Here is a 20,877-nt window from a genome sequence, read left to right on the forward strand (position 1 = left end):
CGGGCCACCCTCAGACTCCACTTGTCGGTTTGCGCTGACCGGAGCGGAGGATGCCTGCGACTCGAGGGTCAATTTCTGCCATATCTCGGGTAAGGTTGATCCGGATCATCCACTTCTCATTCAACCAAGCGGGTCCCGACTCCCGATAAACCCACTCGGAATGGTGATCTTATGGCGCTTGAAGATCATGAAGTATGGTGCGGCCAAATTTTAGCCCGTGAAAAAGCCTAGGCTGCTACTATAACATGTGTGGGGCACTGGGGCTATAGGATAACAGACTCTTTCGGGGTGCGCTTTCCCTAAAATCCTTCAACCTGTAGGCTGTTCCGGGCTTTTCTTCTCGTACCATGAATTGATCATCCATCTGCTACGACTCTTGGTTAGAGCCGTGCGCATGTGCCTCAACGACCGTTTCTCTTTGGCCTGTAATCCCAAAAAAATATGTTGAGAGGATCAAATCACAGTTTTTGATAGCATATAGAGCACTGCGTATCTTCGCCCACTTGTCTCATCATTGCATCGACCACTTCAACCCAATTTTAAAACCTCCATATCATCAACCCAATTTTATAACCTCCATATCACACTTTCTGTGTTTTTTTGGCGTAATTTTTGGTTAGCTCTTAGTCAGATTCTTGTTTCTTGTCCTTTGGTTCCTGCTTTTGTATTGTATTTTTTTTTGCTTGTTTGAGTAGGAATACGTTTGGCAATATGCTGTTCAGCTTGGTGAAATTGGTCTTTGTTTGCTCGGGTGCGCGTACTTTTGTTTGAGTTTCGGGATTCATCGCGCGATTAACAGTGATTTTTGTTCTACCCTGATCATCTTTTTCCCTTTGCACTTTAGCTCTTCAATCGTCTGTCAGCGTTTCTGCACTGGTGCCGAAAAAGTACGTAGCGATTTGCTCAACCCTTACACATTCCTCGGAGATCAATCATACTAATTTTTCGTTTCTTCTACTTTGCCGAGGATAGTGGCGCGCAATATGGACGATCCAAGATGTACAAGGGAGTTATTACCAGACGACAAGTCTTAGATGCGAGTGCCTCCGCGCAAGTGAATGTCGGGCCAGGTCAAGCGAATACCGGAGGGTCAGCTAAATGGAATGACGGCGGGTCGGTCGGCCTCGATCCGAGTGTCTCAGTTTCAGCCGACATCAACCTCTCCCTCCAAGGCTGGTCTTCACTGAGTGCAGAGTTCACACACTGCCGGACCACCTTTGAGCAAAACGCACAGGTCGATGTAGCTATCCAAGCAGCTACCTCTTTGGTCTCTATGATACAAGACGTCAACAATCGCTACGGGCAATGCGCTTGTAGAAGACAGCTTGCCGGAGATGAAACGATCGTTCGTTCTCTTCTTTTCTTCTTTGAGCCATATATCTATGGCAGCCGTTTCTAACTACCCACCCCTCTAATGTTTACTTCACAATCACTATCACCACTACTCAGGCCGAGTTCAGGACGCTACTCACGCAGTTTTTTCTAGCATTGGAGTTCACTTTGAAAGCTGGTCTAGAGCACTACCACGACGTATGGTACAGTCAATTCAAACGTGAGCCTCTCGAAAAACTTCTCCCTGGGGGCTTGGCCGAAAGAAACTGATCCTGAACCCTTGATTTGGGCGGGCCAATTATTTATGTAGCCATTTTTAACCAGTGTGCGCCTGCCTTTGTCAGCTTACGAGCGATTTCTGCTGCACTTGAGATCGATCTCAGTGCTGTTTTAGGAAGAGTGGACTTGGACCCCACTATCTTTTTGACCGTTGATTTGAATGTGTCCAGTCTTCTAGGGATCAACCTTGCATTGGGTGGACTACTTCACCTATGAAATAAGTAAAAATCCACGTTATTCCGTTGCTCTATGTTCTATCCCTGTAGCCTGTGCTCTTATCTATATACTACCAGTGTTGTACTTTCTGAGGCATGGCAAATGCTGTATGCAATCCAGCTTACATATATTTGTGACCTCTGAGCGCATTTTCGTAATAAATAGAGAACATTCTGTTATTGAAATAAATAAATAGCTTGATTTAGAAGGATGGACGATGTAAATTTTGGGTAGAATTCGAACTCCGTTGACGCTGCTTTGACGCTGAACAATTTGGATAAAGGATGATAAGTCTTATCATCCTTTGGTGGGCGAAACTAACAGCAATAAGTCGAGGTAAAATGCATAATGACAACAAAAATCTTCATTACCCAATGTGGAGTGACGAATTTCGCGAGGTGCACTAGCAACACACTCATTTACAACATTCCCTTCAGGAATGCACCCGTCCGCCAACTAGGAACTGTTCCTGGTGAGTAGGACCAAGGTGTTCTGCAAAGATAAGCCTTCCCCAAGCTTGTACCTGCTTTCTGGGGAAGAGCGGGTACAAGGTGCTCGCCAAGGAGGGATCCTCCCCGGCAAGCAGGTGATACATACATCTTGAGGTGAGTACACCGTGTAGCTGCTTGGTGGGAAGGAAAAGTTCTCGGTCAGCAAGGACAGCGTTAAGGTGGCATCCACCCCGCCACACTCTCTTACAAGCTGGCATCCTTGCCGCCGTTGTTTTCGTCGGTAAGAAGGTATACGACCTCAAAGCTTTTCCAAGGCATCGTCGGCAAGCGGGTTTGGCCCGGTCGCCGGCTAGCGACCCGCTTCATGGCAATGTCTTCTTCTGTGAAAAGATAATATGTCCTTACACCCGTGGTTATAGATAATTTATCCCGACAAGCGGGTACACCTAGCTTAGCTTGTCAAAAAGTGTACGCCGCTCTCGCCGGCAATGTCTTCTTGGGTGAGAAGGGTCAAGTTGCTCGTGCCTTCCGGCCATTCCTTCCAAAAGGAATAGGTACGTAGTGGGTAAGATGGGTGTTTCATTACTTGTCACAGATGGTTGCTCTTGGTAACCGCTACATAAGGATCGACCCATTCAATATGCACTTCAACGGACTTATTGTTGCTAGTTTCGGCGACGCGATAAGACTCTCTTCGACACACGACTACGACGACACTCTCTGACTCTCACACCTGAACAATTTGGATAAAGGATGATAAGACTTTCTTTGACACGCGACTACGACAACACTCTGACTCTCTCACACCTGCGTTGACGCAGGGGGTTGGTTGATTGATTGGGGATTTGGGTGAAGCACGCGTAAGAGATGTATTGATATCTCCGTGATAAATGATGTAAACGCGTGAATTTCAATTTTAACTACTGGCTAACCAGGACCCTGGAACGCGCGGCCAGAACATAGTAACCAAAATGTATGAATGTTCCAAGCTACTTTGGCTCACAACCAAACATGATATACTCAATCTGAAAAGATGGGCACATGTACGCTCAAAGGGAAAATAATGTACTGCTATCTTATCCTAAACATGTGGCAAAAGTTTGAAAGAAATGAAGAAAAACCTCTTTCAAAAATGTATGAATCCCACGGTTTTGAATTGATTTTTGTTACTGTGTTCTGGCCGCGCGTTCCAGGGTCCTGGCTAACCTGAACAATTTGCATAAAGGATGATAAGACTCTCTTTGACACAAGACTACGACAACACTCTCTGACTCTCACACACCTAGAACAAGGAAAAAAAAGATAAGAAAAGAAAACAGCAAACAATATGAGTATAGTAAACATTGGTTAGGAAAAACAATGATAGTGTAAACAGTAATCTGAGATTGTTATTATATGGTAACGCATACCTGCGTTGACGCAGAGGGTTGGTTGATTAATTGGGGATTCGGGTGAAGGACATGTAAGAGATGTATTGATATCTGGAAATGAGGTTTGGGTGTTTTGGAGAATGGGAGTTGTTTGTTAGTTTTTGTTTCTTGCATTGTTGTTCGGAGTTGTGATGATTTGAAAAAAGGAGTCCACTTACCAGTCTCTTCTTCATGGAATAAATGATTCAAACGCGTGAAGAAAAGACTGGCACCGCGGGGCAAGTCAAAAATGGTTTTGTTGATGGGGGTATTGATTAGGTTTGAGTTAGGTTTAACTTGAGGATGAGGAAAGTTTGAGATGCAAGTGAGAATTTAATGTGCTGCGTATTCATAATGTGATGTGGAATATGCATATCAAAAATGCATAGAATTCAACAGAGGACTTCCCGTCAATCTGGGAATCCTGATTTGTCCAGATTTCACAGGGAAATCTGGGCTCAATTGTCCCAAATTCCAGATCTGCCTAGATTTGCCTGCAAGATCTGGGAAAATCTGGGTTTCCAGATTGGCGGGAAGTCCTCCACTCTAACCTTGCTTGCTGGCAAAAACTGGACAACTATGTACCTGTAACATCTGGGACCCTCAAATCTGTGGTATACACCAAAAAAATCTAGACTTATGTAGGGAATTCTAGCTTTTGTGGCTCCAGATCACTTCCGGGAGGCCCTCAGATCATGACAGCAAGTCGCCCACTTTCTCTCAATGGAGGACTTCCTATGCAATCTGGGACCCCCGCAGATGTTGGTTTAGACTGAAAAAGTCTACATTTTTGCAGGGGAATCTATTTTCTTGGGCTCTAGATCACTTCTGGGAGTCCCACAGATCTCAATGGCAAGTCATCCAATAAATCTCTACTGGCAAGTTAGGTTTAGCCCTACCGCCTGCATCATGTTCAATTAATGGGAATTCCTCTAATGAATTGGCTGAGTCAATGTGATAAGTTGAAGATATAAATAGAGCTCAAGACTTTGATTTACACAGCAGGTATTCATTGAATAAGCCAGCCTGATTGAGGGCCCAATCTGAGCTGTTGTCAGGGGTCTGTGTGAAACCCCCCTGGACAGCTCGTGTGACAGCTGGTGCGGCGCTTCTCCAATGATGCCCTTCTTCATGACCACCCTCGTCTTCGTTTCCACAAAAACAAGGAAAAACCAGAAGATAATGACGAACAACCTCAAACCACCCCAGCAACCCACTCCAGCAACAACACCATCAACCGCAGCAGAAACGGGACCAGACGATGAAAACGGCCAGGATCGAACCATCACGCTTATGAGCAACTCTCAGCGGAACAACCCAAGCCAAGCAGGATCGGAACCCACCTCACATGGCTCCCCCCGGTCGATCTTGTCATGGCACTACAGCGACATCGTCTCCATCCCTAGCTCGTCCCGTCCCAGCAGTGAACTCGATGACCAGCACGACTTCTCAGACCTAGACTTATCAAGGAATCCCTCACCGATCCAAGCCGGAGAGGAGTCAGACGGCCCACACCAGACCAGCCACCATCTGACCGCCGAGCTCCTCAGCGCGGTCACCGACCATCTTGTCATGCCCCGGCTGCCGATGGTCCCTACCCCCTCGAACCACTCCAGTCGGCCAGCCAGCTGTCGGGGCCGGAGCTGGACATCCGAATCTGCCGCCTCGCTTCGCCATCGCTTAGACCACCACCATCCATACAGACCCACTCGCCCCTCCGATCTGCTATCCAAACAATCCGAACTCACTCTCCATCCTCCAAATCCTCCGCTCAAGCCGCTCAGGATCCTCATCGTAGGCGATACCCAAAACGCGCATGGACTCGGATCACTCAATACACATCTAGCAGCACCAACCTCTCTCGCATGTGTCGATCGGACGGCTGCGATCTTGCCTGAATTCAAGGTTCGTCAATCAACACACTAGGGCAAAATCATGATGCTTTCCGGATATCGAACTGATGAGCCAGAGCAAACTGTCTGGATTAATCATCTCAAGTTCTCAGATCCACAAACCTACAATCAATTGATCCAGCACATCGAAGCCCCACTGTATCGGCTGAAAAGCCTACTGAATCCCAAAGCTTGCATTCGATATCAGTCCTCCTTGGCCGCGCGAGCACGTAACGATTTACTCTGTCTGGTCGAACGGTGGATCGAGAGAGAGGGATATCTACTCCTGCTGGTCGAGGTGGATCTATTTCGTAAGTTGTCCAGATTTTGCTTCTTGATCTTTTTGTATGAACAGTTACTGATATACACTTCTTCCTCTCAGCCGTCCCACCAGCGAGACTAGAATTCCTGAGGACTCTCTCCCGAATGATCCCCACGATCCCATTCATCCCAAGTACGGTATCTCTCCCACAAGCGATCGACGGCCATGCAATTCTCACCAGGCAACTCGCCGCCAACAGGCTCCGACACTTCTCGATCCCGAAACCCTGCTCGCAATCCTTCGCGCTTCCGGAGCGCGAAGAATGTGCAAAGCGGAGCTCGAGAGCTTGCTTAGATTGGCTGGCCGTCGAATACGCCAGCAGTATCAATACTACTGCTAGTAGCAGCGATAGTGGCAGTGAGCATGACCCAGTGGTTGAAGTGGACCGTAGGTTAGAAGGAGAGGGGAACACGACGGACGACTTCGAGCCGGACAAGATCTCGGAGCGGGTGAGCAGACGAGTGGCCAAAAAAAAGGGCCGAGTGGGGGCAGCGGATAGCCGGCTGCGACGGAAGAACTCGATGGCAGTCGCTGACGGGTACGGGCGCCGAGAGTGCCAGGCGGGGCTATCCACCGGCGTCCTTGGCCTGCCCTCCCTGGCAGCCCTAGTCCAGCTCGGGCTCTACCACCTCCGACGAGACTGTCGCCGGCTCTTCAAGAGCCTCCTCGCCCGCCTCCTCCACTCTTCTGCCAACCCGATCCTCATCAATCCAAACCCATTCATCCACGACCACGCCAGCCGGCTGAAGACCCCCACTCCTGATCCAACTGTCCAACCCGCCCTTGTCCCTTCTCCTCCCTCTCCCCCCTCATCATCGCCATCTTCTGCTTCTCCAACCACTTGGCTTATCATCGGCTTCCTGACCGCCACTACCGCCGCTACTTTCACTGTATGGTGGAGACAAGGCTTGTTGTACTGAAATCTCCCTCTTCCTCGGTCTCAAACCCATCATTTTTTCATGCATTTTTTTGCTGCTGTTGTATTTTTTCCCTTTGCTTGCATCCAATCAATCAACATCAATTCATTTTCTCTCTTTCTCTTCCTCTCCTTCTACCGCAATCTTTCTTCAAATCAAAGTAAGCTTCCATGTCTTTTCGAGCAGCAAGCAAAGGGAAAGGTCTTTTTGTTGTAACATCATATGTAGTTAACTGTTCTCCACCTGCAATAAAATTCAATCCACTTTCTTCTCTCTCCTGTTACTTTTTTGTGCTACATCTATCCCACGATGTTAGTCCATGAAGTGTCATCTTATTTTTGTATCTTTTTTTACATATTTACATTTTTCCCACGAGGAGATAAGTGTTGGTAAATGATTCATCCGGTGAATTGAAAGATTTGAAACATTCAACTTGCCCACGGCTTTCAGCGTCTATGTATTCCGTTCATCTACTCTGTTCATGACGATGGTGGGTAAAGATAGAGACTTCACCTGGTCAGAAGAAGCTTAAGTTGATGTTACATACGTACCCACTCATGTGCACAGTTATCGTGAAGGCTTTCCATGGATGTTGATCCATGAGCATTCCACCATTTTCCATGGTCGAAGGTACCAAGAATCCCGATCCTGGCCCTGTTGGACAGCAATAGGGCGAGTAAAATACTACAACCTACCCACACACAGGTTCTATTTCTGGGAGCTGGGAGCTACACACACTTCGACGATTGTTTCTGTGGAATCCTTCCGGCTTGCAGGTCGCAACAGCATCGGGATTCGGAACTAAACTGCAGGCGTGCTTACACAGACATTTAAAGTATCCCTGTCTCAATCTCATACACTTCCCTGTCTCATTGATAATCCTGCCAGCCTTTGATTTGAAATCACACTAGGATCGAGTGACAGCTATCTGCTTGTTGACAAGAAACCTCCCTAAACCTCCAGTGTTGTGCACGTCTCCCACATTACAAGCCGGCTTTTTATGTAAGACTAAATATATAAAAATCTACTTATAATTACTCGTTTGAATTCCCTGATATTTTTGTCGTCCAGGCTCTCCAACCAGTTCTCAATCCCCCAACTTTTTGTTGCTCAAGCGCTTAACTTGCGATCGCTCCCGCCCCAGCCCCATTAATTGGATCACTTCCAGAAAAGCAAGACATCCGAGAATTCAACATTTGTTGAGACAATCAAGTTCCATGTCAAGCTTCGCATCCATCTCTGAGTACTTGAAGTGGCTAGTCCTCTTAGCTCCAATGGTCGTGGCTACCTCGGATGTTTCGCGATGCACTTGGACAGTCTCTTGGGCTGAGGACGGAAGCATGCGGGAGGGCGCTCAGGAAGTCTGCGAAGGCCTTACAGTTGCGCAGGTCGTAGAAATCAGTCTAGGCATCTCAAGTGTGTGACAAAAAATCTCTCTGCAAAGCTAAGCTCCCACCCTCACACACTTCAGGCTGAATCTCCCCGCCTCCACGACCAGTTGGAACGCTCCTCCTTTCGGGCGTCGTCGCCCTCGTGTATCGTCGATTCCGTCGCCAAAATCCGCCTCCATTCCGCCGGGTTTCTGCAACCGCTTGGCCGATAACCCGTCACAGTCGGCGCCCAGTGTTCCAGCCCTTGGGCACCCCGGCTGCCGAGTCGGTCTGTGACCTCAAGCCTCCCGAAAAAGCCGTCTATCACATCTAGCATTTTCATGGCTTGGTCTTTTCCTGAAGCTCATCAATCAAGACAACTTCTTTTAACATTTTATTAGCCCAAGGAATCAGTGATTAGGGCCCTCCAGCTCTTCTTTGCTTCGTTCTTGTCACAAGTATTCACTGCTTCCAGGTCCACCCTACGACGTTTGACATCTCTCTTCTATATGAATTGTATGACATCGAGCTTCTCCCATTGAACTTTTTAAAAGGCCTGTTTATGGTTAAATACCTTTGGCCAATCCCTATCCTATAATGTTTGTATTATTATCAACCACTTCCTTTTAATCTCTATTGTGTCAGCAGATCACTGGGAATCCTTGCTCATGACTCACCAACAAGCATTACATTCTTAATTTCCTATTTCATCTGTATTTTATTGCGGGGGATGCAAGATGAAAAATCCAAAGTTCACGGTTGACAGACCAGTGACACCTTGATGAGTGAGAATGAAGGTTCTGATTTACCAAGGAGAGAAACGCCTAAGGCAACCAAGTATGGACTATATACAAGGTTGCTAGTGTTATGTTTGAAGCATACTACATAGTCAATATAAGCATAATTCAACATATTTTGTATTGAATCTTTGCATATGTTCAATGGTCCTCCAAAGTTAAACCCCGTGAAATTTTATATATCCAAGCAGCTTTCTTCAGGGAATCAGGCTTGCTGCGTGGGGACCACCATTGGAGGTGCCAGCTTGCTGAGTTCTGGGAAGACCTTTCAGAGGGGTTTTGGTTGCTGTGTGGTGGTATTTCAACTCAGACTGCAGTGCACCATCCTGGAAGCTTGAATAAAAAAGCAGTAAGTGCATAGAGCATACAAAATTGTATTAAATTTCACTAATGGAGGACTTCCCGTCACTTTTGAACAGATCTGGAATTTCAGATTTCGCAGGGAAATCTGGAATCTGGAACTCTGGATCACTTTGGTGATCTTTGGGGACCCAGATTTCCCTGCAAAATTTGATATCTGGTGGCTCAGATCTGACTTTCCAGATTGACAGGAAGTCCTCCAATGAGCTTTCCCAGATCAAATCTACCAAGCAACTCAATATGACTTGGATCTTGAGTCTATCAAGACATCATATTAGGAAACACATGCCAATCATAATGTAAGAGCCGAAGCTCTTCACTGGGCTAGAGGGTTGGCACAGGGGAGACGAGGGTCTCAGGAGTTCTGATACCAACGTGGGGCTTGTATTGCACGTCTAGCTCAGGAGAGATGAGTAGTCAGTCGGGATCTCTGCTCTATATACAACTAAGTGGAAGGGAAATGGAAGAATGAAAAGGGGAGGCTCACCTAGCTCAGGAGAGATGAGTAGTCAGTCGGGATCTCTACTGAGCTAGGATGAGACCGGGGAACAGGCTATATCGGATCGAAGTGGAGTCTTGTGAAAGGCTTGTGAAATCCGCGGCGCCTCCGGCGCGGGGGTTTTACACATAAGTGATCAATAACTCAACCATATTCTGGTGTGTCTTGCCTTGACCGAACTCAATTATGCTAGCTTTTCCTCCACTGACTGGAGCTTACCAACAAAATGGATTGGTAATAGTTCAAGTGTTGGATTTTTATTCAAACACCAACAGGAGACCTGGCTGAAAATAATATGTTGGATTGATGACTTTCAGACCTGGCAGACAGTGGTGAGGGTGAAATGAGCTTCAAAGAGGCTTAAGAAGATAGGGAAACAGAGTGGAATGTCTCACCAGATGCAGCTCATATGGCACAGAGAATGAATGAATGAGAACCAATGAGGAGGCTTGATTGCTGTGGGCTACAATAACTTGAATAGCCTAATAGGAATAATGAATAGGAACATTCTTGAGCTCAGAGAGAGGATTTCAGAAAGTAAAAGCATGCCACCAGCAGAGAGTGTACACTCAAGAGAATAAGCAGGAAAAGTCAAAAAGTCTAATCTAATCAGGGCTCAAGGGCTACAAGATAGTAAGACTGTATGTGTTGCCATAATAAGAGATGTACCATAGTGAGAGAGGGCTCATAAGTGTATGAGATAATTGATAAAGAGAAGATACTATGTCAGTTTAATGAGGAATAGAGATGAAGATCCAGCAGGATCTGTTGGAATTTCACTTTTTTCTCACTCTCTATCTCTTTTTTTCCCTTTCACCTCCATATCACTCAGTCAGCTATTCATACATGCTTTTCTTCCTATTCATTATGTTTTATGTAGACGTGCCCACAAGTCAAACATATGTACAAAGTCTATTTAATCCCAATAGATTCCAAGGAACAAAAATCATCAGCTCTGACCATCTTGTTCCCCTTGTGCACACTTGAGCCTGCACAAAGGTCTTTCTGTGAAGGTACTTCAGGCCCTTTGAGTAAGTCAGATGTATGAAATGCCAGAATGGTGGCTGTGAGCTACAGGACCAAGTGATACAACTGAAAAGCAAACAAGAAAAGAAATGCACCTGAAGATGGTGCGGGCAATGAGACACAATGCGAGTGAGTGCATTGAATGACAAGAGAGAGAGAGGAACATAGACCAGAACAGGAAAAAGAAGAAGAGCAATACCTATGAAATGCCAGAATGGTGGCTGTGAGCTACGGGTCCAAGTGATGGGACTGAGAAGCAAACAAGAAGAGAAATGCACCTGAAGATGGTGCAGGCAATGAGACACAATGTGAGTGAGGAAGAAGAAAAGAAGAAACAAAAGGTATGAACTGTCATCTAATATACAAGCTTTAGAGCAAAACCTAATCTGATGATAGTGATGCCGTAGTTGTTCCTCCTCACCCTGCTGAGTTGCCAAGTTGCTCCTGTGAAAGGTCTGTGTAACTCAACCAAATGGTCTTAATTTGAACAGGATCCATGCCACTGCACTATGAAAAAAACTTGAGAAACTGGTGTCAGTTGACATGCCAGATCTGGGCTGATACAATGCCACATTCCTGAGTTTGTCCAGCTTTATTCCTGGTTGATTCCATGTATTTTTATGGATTAGCTCAGGCTAAGCAGTATGTTCAGACTCTGCTTAACCACACCAGCCACCACACTAACTTTGTGCACAGTTCATTTTGAGCTGCTCAGCTGGCACAGCAGAATACATACAAGCACCCTTTCAAGCGGGAGGCATCCCTCCCTCCAACAGAAAAGGCCACATGCGCTCACCCACGTGGACCAGGAGGAATGGGGATTCCTCCCGGTCAACAACATAACACAACCGGGAGCAATCCCTCCTGCCCCTGGTCAACAACGCAACACCACAGTCGACCGGGCGGAATACCTCCCGGTTGACAGCTATATGCAACTGTCTTGCCTGGGAGGACTCCCTCCCGGTCGACAACGTAACACAACAGTCGACCGGGCGGAATCCCTCCAACAGTTGCCCGGGAGAGATCCCTCCAGGACAATGGCCTTGCATAACAGTTGTCACCTGCCAGACAACTGCTTCATACAAATGTCGTCCGGGAGGGATCCCTCCCAATCAACGGCCCCATACAACAGTTGCCCAGGAGGGATACCTCCCGGCCAACTGCTTCATACACCAGTTGTCCGGGAGGAATCCTTCCCGGACAACAGATACATGCAAGAGTCACCCCGGAGGGATCCCTCCTGGCCAACTGCTTATACACCAGTCGTCCAGGAGGGATCCCTCCCAAACAACAGCCCCATACAACAGTTGCCCGGGAGGGATCCCTCCTGGCCGACTGCTTCATACACCAGTTGTCCGGGAGGAATCCCTCCCGGACGACAGATACATGCAAGAGTTGCCCGGGAGGGATCCCTCCTGGCTGACTGCTTCATACACCAGTTGTCCAGGAGGGATCCCTCCCAAACAACAGCCCCATAAAACAGTTGCCCGGGAGGGATCCCTCCCGGACAACTGCTTCATACACCAGTTGTCCGGGAGGAATCCCTCCCGGACAACAGATACATGCAAGAGTCGCCCGGGAGGGATCCCTCCTGGCCAACTGCTTCATACACCAGTCGTCCAGGAGGGATCCCTCCCAAACAATGGCCCCATACAACAGTCGCCCGGGAGGGATCCCTCCTGGCCGACTGCTTCATACACCAGTCGTCCAGGAGGGATCCCTCCCGAACAACGGCCCCATACAACAGTCGCCCGGGAGGGATCCCTCCCGGACGGCTGCTTCATACACCAGCTGTCTGGGAGGAATCCCTCCTGGACGACAGATACATACAAGAGTCGCCCGGGAGGGATCCCTCCTGGCCAACTGCTTCATCAAACAGTGGTTCAAGAGGGATCCCTCCCGGGAGACTCTTGCATGTATCTGTCAACCGGGATGGATCCCTCCCGGGCGACTGCTGTATGGGGCCGTTGCTCGGGAGGGATCCCTCCCGGACAGCGGGTGTATGAAGCATTTGGCCAGGAGGGATCTCTCCCGGGCGACTCTTGTATGTATCTGTTGTCCGGGAAGGATTCCTCCCGGACAACTGGTGTATGAAGCAGTCGTCCGGGAGGGATCCCTCCGAGGCAACTGTTGTATGGGGCCGTTGTTTGGGAGGGATCCCTCCTGGACAACTGGTGTACAAAGCAGTCGGCCAGGAGAGATCCCTCCCGGGTGACTCTTGCATGTATCTGTCGTCCGGGAGGGATTCCTCCCGGACAACTGGTGTATGAAGCAGTTGTCCGGGAGAGATCCTTCCTGGGCGACTGCTGTATGGATGTTGTATGTATCTGTTGTCTGGGAGGGATTCCTCCTGGACAACTGGTGTATGAAGCAGTTGTCCAGGAGGGATCTCTCCCGGGTGTATGTCAAGCTTAAGGCCTTGTGTGTTAGCTGGAGGGATGCCTCCCAGTTGACAAGGGCACTGGTAATGTATGTACTTAGGTGCCACTGCTGTACCAGCTGAGCATCTCCAAAGTTAGTGTGGCTAAGCAGAGTCTCAACATACTGCTTAGCCTGAACCGTTGAGTAAATTCCAAATATTCCAGGGTGCACCACCCTGGGATTCATTTTGTATGAAGCTTGTTCTAAGGGAGACTGAACTCAAGTATGCTGCATGTCAACTGACACCAGTTTCTTGAGTTTTTTTCATAGTGCTGGTTGTTTCAAAGGTTTATTTTTGGGGCAGGTCTATCTGATAATTTAAGGTTAATGGCATGATCAGGTGCTCAATGTTTCATGGGGTTCTTAAAAATAGTGGGTTTTCTGAGTGTTATTGGGGGGGGGATGATGATCAGATTTTTAGAAATACACTAAGTCAAGCTTTGATGTGTTAACTACCCCTGCCCCTGCCCTCATGATGATTTTCTGCTCAGAGTATAGATAGTTTCTGGACCTGGGTACCACACCATTTTTGGGCCCATTTCAGGTGCCTAGTACCACACCTGACACCGCCTGGGAGGTACCAAGGGTACCACCTGTGATATTTTTGGGTGTGGCAGTGTCCTGCTTGCTCAATCCACGTTGCCATCCTTTGTGAAGAGCTGGAAGGCAAACAAGCCACTGTTTGCCGGGAGGGAATCCTCCTCTTTGGCCAGAGGAATCCCTCTGGTCAAGGAGGAATACACACCCCTGGCCGGAGCTCTGTTCAAGGAAGAGTACACACCTCTGAACGGAGGAATTGTTCTGTCCGGTTGGAGGCATGTACACCTCTTTTACCAGAGGAATGGCTCTGGTCAAAGAGGCAAGTCCACCCAGCAAGCTGGATATGTATCACCAATATGAATCAACCCTTTCCAAGATGGATTGGTCTCTTCATACCTGTGGAGTGTCTCAACCTAAAAGGTAGGAGCCTCTGGGTGGGAGCCAGTATGTCTCGACAACTGTCCTCCTGAAGCAGAGAGGAAAGAGAGGGAGTGGCTGCCGTTGGCAGGTGTGGAGAATGGGTTTGGGCTACACCATCCACTCAGGGAGAAGCCTGAGCCTACATGAACCCCCACACTTTGACCTCTCTTCTTTTCCCAACACAGAAACCCGTCTCAGAAACTTAGAGAGTAGTGATGTGCATCTCATTGACTTAGAGTGTCTTACTAACCTTTAAAACTATCATCACTATTGGTATTGTGAGAAGGTTCTTTCTCTTTCTCATTTCTGGCTGACTTTCAATCTAAAGCCATTGTGAATAATTTAAAGAATTCATCAGATAACCATCTACTTAGCTTTCAAGAAAGTATGCACCAAAAGCCATTCAGTGAGAACTAACAACTTAAGTTCTCCTGTCTCTTGTCTTGTCTTGTTTCCACAGCCATCTCAGGAGATGGTCCCATTGATCCCCTAGCTGGGTCCATGGTACTATTGATACCTTCTACTCCCCCTTGTGGTGTTTTAATTGTGATCTCAGGTGATTTATTAAGTCTCTTGGCTGTCCTCTTCACCATCTCTTCTACCATGACCTTTGCGCTTTGGTTGTTTATGATTGGTTTTTTGATTGTTTGAAGAACAGAAATACACAAATCTGGAAAAAAAACTGAAAAAATGCTGTCAGCAATGGGCTGTGCCAAGATGGATACACAGAGTTACTTTAAACCCCCTAATATTATCATTCTTTTTCAAAATGAAAAATATAACTGAAACTAAAAAACCCAAACTAATGTGACAAATTTTTATATTTGAGGAAGCTGTCATTTGAAAGGATCACATTTCAGGCAAAAACTATGGCCTTTTCCAATATTTTTCTTCAATTTTTGCAAGTTTAAGCAACCCAATTTTCAACAAAACCAACATCATTATTTATCTGTTGGGGTATGGCTTGAAATAAACAAGCTCAATTAATAATTTGCACCTTGCAGGAGGCCATTTATCAAGACTTGCAGTGCTCCAGCCAGGTACAAATTATCCTTGACCAAGCTATTTGCTTTGGAGTCATGCCTGGACAGTTCATGATACAGATGGTTTTGCAAACTGGGCTTCAATACAATGATTAAAGAGACAATGAGCCTTGCCTGAAGTGAGATCATTTCCAGCTAAATTCAAAAGGGACAACAAAACCAATGGCAGAACCCCTAGTTGGAAAGGGAATTGCAAGGCTTGAGAAGCTAGCTTAACTGAGGCCCTGTTTGGCACCAATATAATCAGCAATATATTTCACAGATTATATCGGTGAAATACCAATGGTGTTTGGCGGAGTGATATATCCAATTTCCTGTAATTACATTACTACCCCTCAATATATTGGCAGCTCAGGAGCCTCAGACCTGGCACATACATACATATCATACACCCTCTCCACCGGTCATGGAGAGGATTGACCGGTGCTCAATGTGTTTACAACCTCTTGATGATCTCGATGACCAGTCAACCAGTCATTGAGAAGGAGGATACATACACCTTCTAATAGATGACAGGTCACACAAGTCATCCAGGTTTTGTATATTCCTTCTTGATGACCAGTCGACCGGTCATCAAGAGGTTGGGTTCCTCTGGATGACCGTTTGGACAGGCCATCCCAAAGCCTCTTGATGGCTTGTTTGACCGGTCACAGAGATCAACCGGTTGATCTTGTTGACCAGTAATCAAGATCGATCAAGAGGGCTTCAACCTTTTGATGACCGATTGAACGGTCATTGAAAGGCTGAAATCCACCAGAGACCAGTTTAAAGAGGTCAAGTTTCCTGTTTTTGTTTTCAACGCCCGGTTGAACGGTCATTGCAAGGGAGAAGTTCCTTGCAGGGATGACTTTTTTGAATGGTCATGCCAAACGTGTACAATCTGCGTCAGACCTGGGTGAAGTGTACATAATAATTATTCCGCATGTACTGACAAACGCTAGCAATATATTTATTTAGGCTTTGTTTGGAGCCAATATAAATATAGGTGATATAATCATTGGTTAATTCAATGAAAACTACAAAATTCAACATAAAGCCTCCAAAAAAAATTTTTAGGCAACGTACAATACTGGTCTCTTCAATTATGAAGTCAGATTCAACTTATTTAGCCATATTCAGTACTGTAGTACCATTATATTGCTTTTGACCAAAACATAGCAATATAATGGTATTATGGTGCTGAAGATGGCTGAATCAGTTAAATCTGACTTCATAGTTGATGAGACCAGTACTGTAGGTTTCCTACAAAAAAAAAAATTGGATTCTTCATGTTGAGTTTTGTATTTTTTATTGAATTTACAAGCGATTATATCACGTATATTTATATTGGCTCCAAATGGGGCCTTAATTTTTATTTTGGGTGTAATAATCAGCATGTCACAGATTATGTTACTTGTGATTATTTCACTGATTATATTGGTGCCAAACGGGGCCTAAGCCTCTCAAATGGAGGGTCCAGGGGAGCCTGCACAGATGGGCCTCTGTAAGAGAGGCTTATGAATAATGTTTGCAGGCTTGCAGACAAAGGAAGAATTTTCTTTCAGGCTTGGTGATGCCAAGACACGAAGTCCTCTAGCTACACAAGTGACTGCGGCAAGTGAGCGCGTCTGTAGACGCGGTAAGATGATGGTGTTAAAGATTTATGTCCCTAATGGGATGTAACGGAGGGGTTGCAAGAGCAGCGGAATGGTTATGGTGCGCTCCGGGGCGGTTCTTACAGGGCCTGACAAGCAGGGGTAGTGTATCCTGTGTGTCTGTGGTCCAACAAGCGGGGGTTGTTCAACAGGTTCCCAAGTATACAGTTGATGGGGATTACACCCAAGATGATAAAGAGAAATGAGCAGGAGTCCAGCGACGAGCAATGAATCTAAAAACAATCTAAAACAGGCTAAGAGCGAACTAATCAAAGAATATGCTTGGCGAAGTAGTGCACTGCTGGGCGGTTAAAGTGGTTGACGATTCTGGGGAGCCAGAGTCCTCCCAACAACGGCTTTTATGCTGTTTCTGGGAGGCTCTTTGGCTCACTATTCTCCTGGCTGGCCTTCCAATACATATTATTGGAGGGCACAGCCTCTTTACTGGTCTTGCTACTTGTAAGACCCATATCTCTTGGATACTGGTCACAAGGAAGATTCAGGGACCAATTATAAACAATTATTGAAATTTTATTGTAATATTTTTGAAACTCGTTTGAAACCAAAATCTGTTAAATTTATGTTGCCAATACAGGCCCAATTAAGTTTCAAAAAAGTCTGGATATGATTGTACAATCATAAACCTGGAGCCCACACAGGCAGAAATCCAAATCCCAAGACAAGACCGCCTGTTGCAGTGTCATCCCCCCCCCCCCCCGCGCAACCAACAAACCAGGTCCACCACCACAACCACACAGCTTCACACAACAGCGCAGATCCAAAATTGTGCTAGGAACCCCTCAAGGGTGAGGCCCCTTGTGGTTGGGACGCTCAGCTGTTGGCAAGGACCGTTCTCTTCTACTCTGATGCCGTTGACATAATACTCGGTGGGGTGTGCGCATCAAGCAGCAGCGCGGTTTGGGAAAGTTCTCAAAGCTTGAGGAAGGGCTGGAAGCCAAGGTGGGCCCGCTCCGTGGTGTCTTTGGGCTCAAGCCGCCAGCCAAGCGCTTGGAGGTTGGGGAGCTATTGCGGCCGCAGGGGCGCTGGGTGCCTCTCCCCCAGGGGCCAGAGCTGTCTTGGACATCTGCGACTTCTGCCGCGGGAAGGTGTCCATTAGGCTGGGGGCTGGACTGTCGCCGAAACATCTGCATGCGGCTGTGACGTGCTTATTGAAGTAAAAACTGAGTTGTACTGTTGGACTAGTGCATTACAGTGTCCAATACATGCACTGTACACCTGTAATCTGTTTGGATAACCAATTTTTGAATGTTTTTGGTCCCAAATGACATCCTTGAGGTCATTTGGGCTATTTCTGAAAAAGTACATAAGAAAAAGTTAGATAGAAAAAGTTTTGAATGAATTTTGATTTTTTTTGAATAAAATTTCAATAAGTGTTTATAATTGGCACCTCATTCTTTCTAGAACTTATTTAATGAGTTCTACTCAAACTGACACACTAGAGATCTTCTGCTCTTGAGTGGAGGATCACTAGGATTTGGTTCCTATGCGGAGCTCTTTGGCAATTTGTGTCCAAGTCTTTCCTCTACCGTTGTTGCGACGGTGCTCGGAAGAAGGTTGTTACCACGCGACCAGGCACTGTAGCTCTCTGAGTCGCGTGGCTTGGTTGTTTAGCCGCCTACCGGCGGCTGTTGTCTCCACGCAACCAGGTACTACAGTACTCTGTATCATGTGGCTGAGTGATTTAGCCGCTACCAAGCTGTAACAACTCCGTTTGATTTCTACTGACAAGTTACGGATAATTTAACTATTATTCATGAAATCTTTCTTTAGAACAATCGACGATTGGGAATTCCGGAGCTGTGTTGCTCTCCAAATTCGGTTTATGTAAATGGGATGACGTGTTTTCATTATGTGACGTCATCGGAGTTTTCCAATTTTGGTTATCTACTCTCCTTCCTTGTAGCTCTTTCCTTTCCTTTCCTTTCTTTTCTCATCGAGATATTATTTGTCATTATAGTTGTAACGTTACTTATCATTATCTATCCAAGTAATCGTAAATCTCGGAAAGCATACAAATCAAAAGCTTATAAATTACAAACATCGACTCAGAATCTTACCTATTACTTAAGCACACAGTGAACTATCCTCTTGGATAAGTTTCATAGCTACATAGCGAACTAAGTAGTAGGGCGGACTTCACACAAGCCCATGTAGCTTTCATGTAACCAGTGGCTGTCTGCTGATTATTACGTGGGTCTTCTGAGGGTCTTTTTATATAGACTCCCTTGTTTTTGTTACATGTACCTAGTTGGAATCTATTCCTTTTGTTGTCTAGCTTCTCTAGGAAGCTATTTGCAATATTTAAAACAATTAAAACTAATCTATTCTGCGCAGAGGTCGGCTCTGCACCCAGTTTACGGTGCTCTTGACTGCGCTACCGAAGCTGCAGGCAGGGCTCTATTCTAGAATGGTAGCCCGGCTGACATTTTCAATCCCAAAAACACAAAAACAAAATATTTCCTTTTGCAGAACTGTTGGAATTTTTGCATTTTTTCTGGTTTTGTTATGCACTAAAGCTAAAATTAAAATTCTCACCAAACTTTGGGCAAACATTAATGCATTCAAGGTTTTTTAAGCACATGCACACAAAAATCTACACCTAACTTTAAAACAAAACTTCAGATTGAATCCCGCCTGGGATGTCTGTCTGTAATGAACCAGCACTTGGTGGGCCCCTCCCTGCCCTATCCTAGATTTGGCCTTGGGCATCATCTGACATGATCTGTCAGGTGCACCAGAAAAACATGTAAAAAATATGTGATTGCCCCTGGTAAACAAAACCAGAAATTTTGGAAAATCATGCAACAATTCTGCAAAACAAAATCTGTACAAAGCAATCTGAATATACAGTTTTCTTTGCAATACTAAATGGACAGCTCTCTTGGCAATACTGATGGGCACCCCACCTAAATCTTTGAGGCAAAATCTCCAAAACTGATTGGAGGAATCTGTTTTAAAGGTGAAAGGAATCCTGAAGGATATTACATTTCTCTGAAGATCCATTTTTAGATTTTCTGATGATTTGCAAGATTGAATATCCTATCTGCAAAAAAATGTAACAATTGAGTGGCCACAGGTTTAGGATCTGCAGATATCTGCAGGTTTGTGAATCCAAGATCCACAAGGCATAATGGTTGTAGATCCTTGTTTACATTTCTTCATTCTGTTTTATTTTTAAAATATTGGTGCAGGGAGAATGGAGGACTTCCTGTCGATCTGGAAAGTCAGATCTGACCGGCCAGATTTCAGATTTTGCAGGGAAATCTAGGTCTCCAAAGATCCCCAAAGTGGTCGAGAGTTCCAGATTTCAGATTTCCCTGCAAAATCTGAAATTCCAGATCTGTTCAAAAGTGGAGGACTTCCCGCCGATCTGGAAACCCAGATTTTCCCAGATTTCGCAGGGAAATCTAGGCAGATCTAGGATTTGGAAAGATCAAGCCCAGATTTCCCCGCAAAATCTGGAAAAATCTGGGTTCCCAGATTGACCGGAAGTCCTCCAATTCCCTGCAAAATCTGAAATCTGGCCAGTCAGATCTGACTTTCCAGATCAACAGGAAGTCCTCCAATGATTGAGATTGAGGAGACAAGACAAGACCAGCGCCAAATGAAAGCTGAGGTCCAGAAGCATTAATGGGCTCTGGGGCAGGACCACAGGAGCTGAGGGGGAGGCTGGCTGAGACTTAATATTTTCCGTTGCCATTTCTGTAACAGTCAATTTTTGACCTTGTGCACAAGTCCCTCCCTTTGGGAGGGGCGGCTTCGCCGCCGGCCACAGCAAGCCCCCACCAGGGACTTGTGTGAAGTTAGGATTAAGCCGAGCAATATGTAATACCCCGGCCCGGTCAAGCCAGACATGGACATGCGGTGAGGGTAACGAGAGGTCTGCTCAGATGTGATTTTCCGCATTGAGCTTGCGGCAGCCTGATC

The 20,877-nt window shown here is 46.2% G+C and overlaps 3 protein-coding genes across 3 annotated transcripts; all 3 read left to right on the forward strand.

The window, feature by feature from the left end:
• Window positions 1-997: 997 nt before the first annotated feature.
• Window positions 998-1,602, forward strand: PtA15_2A906 (uncharacterized protein; the record flags this gene model as incomplete). The annotated part of the gene is made up of 2 exons (XM_053166975.1): window positions 998-1,345; window positions 1,450-1,602. 2 exons carry the CDS (start codon window positions 998-1,000, stop codon window positions 1,600-1,602), a joined length of 501 nt encoding a protein of 166 aa, XP_053018144.1.
• Window positions 1,603-4,807: 3,205 nt separating this feature from the next.
• On the forward strand, window positions 4,808-6,822 carry PtA15_2A907 (uncharacterized protein; the record flags this gene model as incomplete). The annotated part of the gene is made up of 3 exons (XM_053166976.1): window positions 4,808-5,593; window positions 5,687-5,891; window positions 5,963-6,822. 3 exons carry the CDS (start codon window positions 4,808-4,810, stop codon window positions 6,820-6,822), a joined length of 1,851 nt encoding a protein of 616 aa, XP_053018145.1.
• Window positions 6,823-8,036: 1,214 nt separating this feature from the next.
• On the forward strand, window positions 8,037-8,523 carry PtA15_2A908 (uncharacterized protein; the record flags this gene model as incomplete). Its single annotated transcript, XM_053166977.1, has 2 exons — window positions 8,037-8,235; window positions 8,318-8,523. 2 exons carry the CDS (start codon window positions 8,037-8,039, stop codon window positions 8,521-8,523), a joined length of 405 nt encoding a protein of 134 aa, XP_053018146.1.
• Between the last annotated feature and the right edge of the window lie 12,354 nt (window positions 8,524-20,877).

The sequence above is a fragment of the Puccinia triticina genome, chromosome 2A, assembly GCF_026914185.1.
Source record: "Puccinia triticina chromosome 2A, complete sequence".
Classification (NCBI taxonomy): Eukaryota; Fungi; Basidiomycota; class Pucciniomycetes; order Pucciniales; family Pucciniaceae; genus Puccinia; species Puccinia triticina.